The 10,184-nt window shown below is 43.2% G+C and overlaps 1 protein-coding gene across 1 annotated transcript; it reads left to right on the top strand.

The window, feature by feature from the left end:
• The first annotated feature begins 1,040 nt into the window (after window positions 1–1,040).
• Window positions 1,041–9,949, top strand: LOC147888982 (uncharacterized). The gene is made up of 3 exons (XM_087392906.1): window positions 1,041–1,475; window positions 1,635–1,708; window positions 9,628–9,949. The coding sequence occupies exons 1-3, from the start codon at window positions 1,254–1,256 to the stop codon at window positions 9,686–9,688; spliced, it is 357 nt and encodes a 118-aa protein (XP_087249032.1). The 5' UTR covers window positions 1,041–1,253; the 3' UTR covers window positions 9,689–9,949.
• The last annotated feature ends 235 nt before the right edge of the window (window positions 9,950–10,184 follow it).

Genomic DNA, 10,184 nt, shown 5'->3' on the forward strand with positions numbered 1-10,184 from the left:
AAAAATCCCTAAAAGAAGAAAAGGTATGAAACCTTTTGCCTTCTAATACTAGTGAAAAAAAGAGGGTTTCCAAAGCCATGTATGGGACCATGGATTCATGCTAACTTTTTTTCTAATTAGGGACGATGGCCCTTTTTTGTCAAGCTGACCCTATTTAGAACGCCTTAATTGTATTTAAGATTCATTTAGTATTTGAGCTTGAGAGGTTAATGTTTTTCCATTCCGTGATCCCCCTAAATTTATCCCCCATTTTCTTTTCCCCGTATGTATTTTATATTCACTTGCTTTTTTCTCTCCCAATTTAAATTATTCATGCGATCTTTTCCTTTTTTTGTTGAAAATTGCAGGGTTTTATTACATCATCATCAAAAAATACATAGACTTAGGGAGCCAAAAGTCAATCAAAACTTTTAGCACACTCAAAGTCCTTTCTTAGTTTTAAAAAACATGCCTTTGCGGGCTAAAAGCATCCGCAATTTGCTTAACACGGATCTTCAAAAGTCGACTTCTGATTTCACTTGTTTGTGTCTGTGAAATGTTAATTGTGGCTGTCATGTGTTCATTTAGATAGACATTGTCTGGAATGATAGTGTTGCTTGCTTTATTTCACTTGTTTGTGTCTCTGAAATGTTAATTGTGGCTGTCATGTGTTCATTTAGATAGGCATTGTCTGGAATGATAGTGTTGCTTGCTTTATTGATATGAGTACTTACATTTAAATGAGATGAACCATGCGAAACTGTCCCCCCTATTATTTTCCCCGAGCCTTTTCCTTTTACATGTTATTGACATTTTATTTTATTGTTGTTAATTTTTGTTCCTTTATATTTTTCTAATATGGGGACTTAGTGGTTGTGCCACCTTGTTTTATTTTATTTTTTGAACAAAAAATTGTTGCCTTGCACTACCCAAGGGGGACCTTTTAGGTCCAACTCATCAGTGTTCATCACAGAAAACGTGTAAACTATATACAATGAATGTGCAACATTTCATTTTCATTTGTAAAAAATATTTTCTCCATTTTGCAAAATTTGTGAAATGCTAGGCAGTTCAGTTGTATGTTAGCTAACAAATTCTCAAGAAAAACCTTCAAAAAATGGAAACTCCAAGTTTAGTGATCTGTTGAGGAAAATGTTTTCTGTTGTTTGTGAACATTGCAACTCATGTTTGGATTGTTATTGAGATGAGATGAGATCTAACCGCAACATGAGTTTAGATTGAGTGATTGGCATTGCTACGGAGGGGAATTAGAAATGGCTCGCTCTTTCCTGAAGCTCGTGAATGGGTGGGCAGCTCGCCTCTCCCCGTGCCAGTTCCAGCAATCAGCTTGTTTCTCCTCAGCTCCAAGTATTTCACCAGCTTCCCACCATTTCCTAATGCCTCCATCACTGTTGCCACCGCCCCCTCTCGACCTCAGAACGGGCCTCCCAATTTTTTGGGGTTCTATGGAGCTTATGGCTGTTCCCAAACATAAGGTCTGTATTTATTTGCTCATTCCCTTCAGATTACCGGTCTTATTTCCTCTGAGACGAGAAACATCAGCTGCATAGCTTTCCTTCCATTTGACGACGGACGGATTATCTTGGCAAATTGTTTTACCTGCATTTAACGATGGCTAACATCGGGAGCTGCAGGTTAGTAAATCGCGGAAGGGAATTCGCAACGGTCCCAAAGCTTTAAAGCCCCACCCAGTTATCATCAAATGCAAGTAAGTAACATGGAAGGGTAGGTTTCAGGAAATGATTTCCATTGATATAAAGATATAAGGACATGTAGGGGCAGGCAGTCCTTTAATTACTTTATAGAAGGAACACAAGGATTCAACTTAGCATCCCAATAACACAGCGAAGGACGGAAACTCTCTTTTTCATGAACGAGAAGGGGAGCCTACTTAACTCCCCGGTTTGCACCACGGGAGAAGTTAAGTGTGCTCCAACTAATCACCCAATATGGTGTCCCTGAGTGAAGGCTAGATCTATCATGAAAAGTCTGTAAGACAATTAAAAAGGTACTAACAAGGGAGTAGGTGGGTGTCAAGGCTTAAATCTCATATTGCAATTTTGCGAGCCAAACTAGGAGGACCCCCTCATCGTTACATACCATAAATCCGATTGATATCCTCAAGGAGTGGGGGAGGTGGATCCGTGTGTATCCTTTTGGATCGATGAAGCCCTCTATCGAAATCTGCAGGCAGTGGTCTTTGTAAAAGCTGAGCTTGACAGGGAGCTCTCGAGGTGCCGGCGTGTCCTAAATGTGTGTAACTATAAGAGATTCTCTCGAATGACCTGGTTCACCTCGTGATATGTAAGCGGGATGGAATGAGCCTCGACGTTGTATTGGAGGGGAGGTAACCTGTCTATGTGGAGCCCCAAGCTCTCAAACCATCTACATGTGCTTGGGCTCCACATAAATAGGGGGAGAGCTGCTTTGCAAATATTAATAAAAATATGAATTGTCAAGGGGAAAGTCTGCTCCTCACAAATATTAACAAAGACAAGGAACGCCCCTCCCCCCATCCTTACCTCTCCTCCTTGTGTCATTTCCTTACTTGTTTTGGTTGTATATCTTACAGGTTACTAAATGATTTGAAAAGCTTTTGGAACCCAAATGGGAGCTTATGCTTGATATTGGTGAAGTGCTGGAAAATATTTGCTTAGTTAATGTTCTACCTTAGTCTTGTTTTGTGTGCTTTTCTAACAACCCTCACTCTTTTTGCCTCTTTTCATTTCTCAATCTTTTCCTTTGTTTGTGTGTGCATGTGCGTGTGCGTGTGTGTTTTCTGTAAGATTGGACACCTTATAGTCTTATGAAGATATGCATAGAGTGCAAGAAGCCATAGATGGAGAACATGAAGGTGAGAAAGGAGGAGATCATGAGCACCATTGGGCTCAAAGAGGGTTGTTATCACCAACCCTAATTGTCCTCTATATAGACAAGCTTTAGACTTCATTCGGACACTTTGGGGGCATTCTGCTCTCTTGCCGGTTCCTTGATTCAGATCCTCTTATATGCAAATGATATGGTCTTACTCCTGTCCTCAGCAGAGGCCTGTTAGAAATCAACCAACAAAGGGTACGCACAACGGAAGACTGATAGAATAGCCTAGGAGCTCACACAATGTGTGTGGTGAGTGGAATCCCAAACTTCTTAAATTTGTGTGCTTCAAATAGATGTGCAGACTAGTAAACAGACAATGATCCAGCCATATATAGAAACCACTAAAACAATATATTTCCGTCCAAAGCTATGGACATAATACAAAAGAGAGATCCAAAGTCCCACCAGAGCATGGTCTGTTGATCTTACCAAAAGGTACTTCTACTATCTGCCGGATATCTCTAGAACACTGAGCACGTGTGCTCCTCATCAAGCATGTGTAGACTCTCCGTCCAGATCCCTTCCATCTTGCTGTCCGGAAGCCAGCCTAGGTGGGCAGCACCTTGAGTTCAGTCTGCAGCCCGATGTGAGCCTCCTCCTCCTCTTGTGTGTAGGTCCAAGGGAGGGCTTCCTGCTGCTCCTGTCAGCTCCGCAACTGTTGCTGCAAGTGATGATATAATGAGGCCTCCAGCCTCTACTTATATAGGCCCCAAGGGCTGGCAAACCTACCGACCAGCCTCCCCCTTATTGGCTGGCTGGAACAGGCCATAAAACCGGCCCCTGCTGCTACCTATAAGTGGGGGTGCAGCCCCCCTTTGTTGTGTGTGCCAGCTGACTGGCTGGCCCCCTCCACGACCCCCTATTTTGGGGCTGTGTGCTGGGCCATATGGCTGACCAGTCTGGCTGACCAGCCAGCTCCTTGGCTCTATATAAGGGCAGGGTGCTGCCCATTTACAGCCCCCTCCCGTTGCTGTATTTCCTGCCCTTTGGATGCTGCTGCCAGGCCCTCCTGCAGGCCCTTGACCTGCCCAAAATTGCACCACTGATCAAGGCCTTGTCGCAAGCCCACAGCCTGCACACATGCCTTTCTATGCTGGTGCCTTTTCTCTCTCCGATCCCTGCCCACATGGCAGTCTCTTTTCTGGGTACATGTTGCCCTAGGTCTCCCTCCCCCACGCTCTCCTCATTTGGGGGCTTACAGATGGGGAGGTGACCTTTCCAACAAGGGCCTTCAGCGACACTTTTGGATGCACTCCTTACCTTTTGCGAGACACATGACTTGAAGGTCAATCTTGGTAAAACCAAGGTCATGATCTTCAATACATCCCGAGCATCCATGCATAGAGAGTAGTTCATGCTAGACAAGTTACTAGTGGAGGTGATCACATTTTATTCATACTTAGGGGGTCTTTTCTCTGGCCCGATTTTCATGATGAGACCACCGATGTAGGCCCGAAAGCTAGAGTCAAGCAGTAGTTCTTTCAATCTCATTTCACTGATCCGTGGACCAAGTTTCTTCTCTTGGACTCCTTGGTCTTCCCACTTCTCTTTGACTCCATGGTCTGCCCAATGGTATGTATGGTAGTCCTTGTTGGGGCTTGACGTATTAGAGATAAATTGGGCTCAAGTGAAGAGGCTTTAGATTCTCTCGTTGTTGCGCATGATTCGTAAGCTGTCAGCGCCACATCATGTAGTTCTAGCTGAGTTTGGGGCATGTGCACTATTGTGCGACGCAGCATCTCATGTTATCACGTACCTCTACTGTGTTAGAGATTATGGCTCTTATACCTCAGGCTGACGTAAGTTACAATAGCTGGCCCTATCTTCACCCATGACTTTAGCGGCTAAGGGTGAGCAATGGTGTTGATAGGCATATACATGCAGATGGTTTGAGAGTTTGGGACTTCATATGGACAGATTACTCCCTTTCAGTATAGCATTGAGGTTCCTTCTATTTTGCTCACCTACCATGAGGTCAATTATGTTATCCGAGAAGATCTCTCACAGCTACACAATCAGGACTTTGTTGGCACCTAGCAAGCTTTCAGTGAAGCTCAGCTTCTACAGAGACTATTGCTTATGGATTGTGAAGGAGGCCTTCATCGACGCATTGGGCTATTACGCAGATCAACCTCCCCAATCCTTGAGGATATTGATCGAGCAGTCCCATGTCTCATCGCACCGATTACGCATTGAGAGTTGGTGATGAAGATGCACTGGGCTATACACAGATCAACCTCCCCAATCCTTGAGGATATTGATCGAGCAGTCCCATGTCTCATCGCACTGATTACGCATTGAGAGTTGGTGGGGCTGAGGGCATACCTAGAGAGGGTCGCACCTATACTCTATGTGATTGGCTAGAGATTGAGTCGGAGGAGCACTTTGCATTACCATTGTCTCTTTAGGGACGGTTTTGGACTCTTCTCCAGTTTCCTATCTTACCCATGCTTGGCGACTTTCGTTCATGAGGCTGTTGGACACAGAGACTATCTACTGAGAACACATGCAAGATCAGGGTGCACAGCCAGGCTCCATTCAGAGCATGATCACTGAGTTTTTCCAGCTAAATAGTATAGACCAATAGGCCCCAGGGAGATGGTAAACGAGGCCTAGAATGAGAGACGACAAACTTACCAGTGGGTCGATGCATAGATTAGGCTAGGGGATCTCCCCTCCTTGTTCATTGGACCAGAGACATCTGCTTCACATGGGAGAGATGGTCCTCCTTAGTCTTGTTGTGGATAAGAATATCATCAAAGAATACCAAAGCAAACTTGTAGAAGTATGGCTGCAGAATTTTATTCATGAGGGCCTGGAAAGTACCTGGGGCATTGGTGAGGCCAAATGCCATCAGCGATGCAAAACGATGGAACTTGTTCTAGTTGACTAAAGTAAACTCTCATTGATTGGAGTCAAAATTAAAAATTTCTCTTCCAACACTTGGGAGAAGTACAATTTCATGACATTAGCTGCCGTCTGCCTTGGTGTTTGATCATATAGACCCCTTGGCTCCCATGACATTTTGCCTTTTGGTAGGTGCAGCTCTTATGTACGATTCCTCATAATAATGGATCAGATTCTGTCTCCATTGCTTTCTTCCAGGTGGCAGCCTCTTTGAACGTTTTTGTTTATTTTCTTCCATGATTTTACATGCAAAGACCTTATTGATGTTGCCCCCTTTATTCGCCTCTTAGGCTGGTCATTGCAGAATCTTCTAGTGGCTTAAAACTGCATGTGGGCATCTTGTATGATCTCTAACTTGTGTATAAGTTTTGTGTATGTATGTGTGTGTGTGTGTGTGTGTGTGTGTGTGATGGATGATGCTTTGAGTCATCTACGCAAAAGCAGCTCTCCTGGTTGGGATGGATTGATTGTCGAATTTTTCTGCGCATTTTGGGGTGATCTCAAAAACACTCTTCTTCTAATGATCAATCATGCTTGGGCTTGCGATTGAGTATGCCAAATATTCTAAACAAGACGTTCTCATTCTGCAAGTAGACATTGCGAAAGCATTTGATACTGTCCATTGGGATTTTATCTCTCAGACTATGCATAAATTGGGATTTGGCCCTCGGCTCGTCCATATCATCTACTGGCTCTATTCTCAGGCCACAGCGCAGTGCTTGCTTGGTGGTGGGTTGTCAAGAACCTGGACTATGACCCGCTCAGTGAGACAGGGTTGCCCTCTTAGTTCTTTACTGCATGCCATTGCTACCCATCCGTTATTGTTGCATATGGACTATCTTGCAGATATAGGACAGCTTCATGGCTTGCAAATTCCAGGGGCACAGTCATTTCTTGCACAGGCATATGCTGATGATTCATACTTTATGCCCAGGAATTCTCAAAGTGACCTTTCTCACTTGATGCATACACTGAATGACTTTGGCATAGCTGCTGGACTGCAAATCAATTTTCAGAAATCAAAAGTTCTAGCTTTGAAAGAAGCTGATTGGCATGCACTTCTCTGGCCAGGTCACATTATCTCTTCCCACACTATTGTGAGGCATCTAGGCTACCCCATTGGCTGGAATATTACCCCGCAACAACAGCTCAAATGGGTGCTTCAAAAGATCAACAAGAAGTTGGAATACTGGCATTTGTCCACTTGGCCTTTACATGTTCGACTTCGGATAGTACAGTCCATCGTTATGGCATATGTGCAATTTTATTTGCCTCTTCTTCCCTGGTCTTTCAAGCATTTGGCTTCCTATATGTCTCAGGCTATGGAGATATTTTGGAAAAGCAAATCTCATAAAAAGGCTTTGCGACTACTACCTATGCAATCTATTTGTTCACCCAAGACTCATGGGGGGCTGAATATTCTCAATCTCCAGGTTCATATGTTAGCAAGAAAGAGCACTATGATTGCAGATTTTTTTCAGCAAAAACAGCCATGGGCCATTATGTTAGCAGCAATGTGTGGTAACATGGCGTCTCATGCATATGGGCATTGGATTACAGATCACTGGGAAGCAGTCATGACCACATTTCAGGGGAAATTTCCTGGTTGCCCTGTTTCTAATGCTTTTATTCATGATTGGAAGAGAATTCTCTCATATGCAAAATGGACAGGTGCTTCTTCTCATCATGGTAATTCTCTTCGCTTGGAAAGCATCCATTGGAGCAAGGTGTTTGAATTGCCTCTCGCTTTACAAGCACCTATTAAAGCATACAATCTCATGAAATTGGGCATAAGATTTGTTGGCGATGTTGTGGATCAACAAGGTTGTATGCTTTCATTTCCACAAGCTTGCAGGACATTCTCCTTGGGTCTACATCATAGGTCCATTTGGAGAATTCTTTCAACTATGTTGCAGCCATTTGTTCCGGTCCCTCCACTGTTTGTACAGGACAGATGACTGGACTGGAATTTGACTTCCTTACCTCCTGCTACCCATACGCTCTCAATGCACAATCTGACCACCTCGAAGGTCTACAGATTTCTTCTTTCACCGCCATGGATTGACAAGCATGCCAACACTCTTTGGAATTTGGATAGGCCTCTATCTTGGTGGCAATCACGACTCATGAAAATCTGGAAAGCCAAATTGCCATTGAAATAGAGGCTTTTCTTTTGGAGATGTATAGTGGGAGCTTTTTCCATTGGGGCGAAATTGGCAGCACGCCGCATTACTTCCCCATCCTGCCCCCGTTGTTCTCATACTGTGAAACAGTTCCTCACCTATTATGGTCTTGCCCACACTCTCGCATATTGATCACTCATATTTCTCATTTACTGCGGCTTCGGTTTCCCTCTATCAGATTTGGGAAACTTTTCTGGATGTTTGGATGCCTCTCATCTCAGATGTCTCCATTCCTCCTTTTCTTTCACTGGACTCGCTTTTGGGTACTATGGACCATTTGGACACAGAGACTGCATTCTAGGATGGGTCAACAGTTTCCTCAAGCATATATTTTCTTCAGAATGTCCCTCAAGCAATCCTTATATGACAGTTTTGTTGCAAGGGACTTGGATGCTACTAGCCTTGAAGTGTTCTCTATCTGTTTTTGAGTTTTTCCATTGGCGGAGTCTAATGTCAGTGTGTGGGAGACTTCCCATCTTGTAAATTTATGACTATATAAATACACTGGATTTTACCAAAAAAGTGTGTGTGTGTGTGATGTCATGACTCTCATATTCCTCACACACGCGAAAGGTAAAATCAGTCTTGGTCATCAAGTCTAGCTTTAATAAAATCTTGATCCCTACAATGTCACGATGCCTAAGTGTCTAGATCATATGACATATATATATATATATATATATATTAATGTCCAAGACAAAATATCCAACTTTTCTCCCTCAAGAAAGGTTTTGTTGGAACCAAGCCATGGTTGGTCTTGAGGGGGGCTGGTCAGTTTGCCACGTGGACTTCTTCATGCATGGACACCTACATGCAGAGATTAGGGCAGCTTCTAGAGGTTGTTTTCTCCTGCCTTCTTGATTGAAACAGTGGAGACGTGCTAATGCTCTCTTGTCAGCAATTCTGAGCTGCCATGCAGCTCTTTTCTCCAATATTGTTGGCCAATACATTCTTCTGTTCTTTGATTGATTCTGTAGATTCATTGATGTCATGGGCATTTGTGCAAACCTAATCACTTAAGGGGGATCTTATGGTTAGATGATTAGGTGGTCTCCCACTGGGCATTTGACTTCAGTGGCACTTCTCATTATCCTCTGGCACAGTTAAAAGTCTGCTACCTCTTTTTGTAGTTTTGAGTAGTAGCTATCTCATTCTGGGACAGCTATGAATGTATATTTTTCCTAAATGAATACCGCTTCTTTAAAAAAAGTTCGTGTGTATACATTGTGTACATACGTACAAACATGCTTGCATGCATGCATGTTTGTGAGTTGTATGTCCCAACACAATTTGATAAAGATAGCACATTCCTTACTTCTGCTGGTTGTTTTGATATGTCTATCTTAAACTCCAGCTCATCCACTTCTAGTATCTTTTGGGTCTGTTACAAAAGCTGTTTTTTACCTGGGCTGTACAGAGATTGTTCAGATCTGAAAATTTCATCATTGAGTAATAGAAATCACCTCGGCTTATCAGAGATGTCATGGACACTCCAATGTTTTACATAATTGGTTCACAGTTTACCATTCCTTTTGGTGTGTTCGGGCAGAGTTGACTTTGAATAAACCCTGGGTGTGGCTTTCTTGCTGGATTTTTGGAACTGTTAGAACAATAATGAGGTATGTGGTTTAGTATTTACAAATTTATATTGTCTTTGCAGGAGCTGTGGACGTGTGAAGCTTCCTCACTTCTACTGTTGCAGTGGTGAGAAGAAGTTTTGATCATCCCGTAATAATCGTGAGTCGCGCTTCTAGTACTTGGTGCTCATGGAAATACAATTTTGAGCAATGTTGTCATCAGATATGATGTCTAAAAGCAAAGAGCTTCATTCAATGAGCTAGATTTCACAGTCAAACTTTACTTCTTTTTTGGCATCTTCTATTCTGTGTAATTGAAAGAGCTTGATGTTTATGCTGACACTGCAGCATGCCAAAAAATTTCTGGTTTTTAATGCACAGGTTAAGGATGGACTCATGTATGTCGAGAACAATCTATCCTTTCTGCTTAAAAATGCTCATTTCACCTTCAATCATCGCAGCTGAGTCTGCAGAAAAGGGCTAGGGGCAAAGGAGTAGAATGCACAGAAGGGAGAGAAAGGAAGGAGGAGATGGGGTAGGGGAGGGAGAGAGAGAGAGAGAGAGAGAGAGAGAGAGAGATGTATTAACGTCTGCGGGAGGCCTCGCAGGCCTATGAGACAAAGTGCAAACCAAAAAGTAA

Source organism: Dipteris shenzhenensis, chromosome 21, assembly GCF_047967505.1.
Source record: "Dipteris shenzhenensis isolate YYH24624 ecotype China chromosome 21, Dip_SZ_1.0, whole genome shotgun sequence".
NCBI classification, from domain to species: Eukaryota; Viridiplantae; Streptophyta; class Polypodiopsida; order Gleicheniales; family Dipteridaceae; genus Dipteris; species Dipteris shenzhenensis.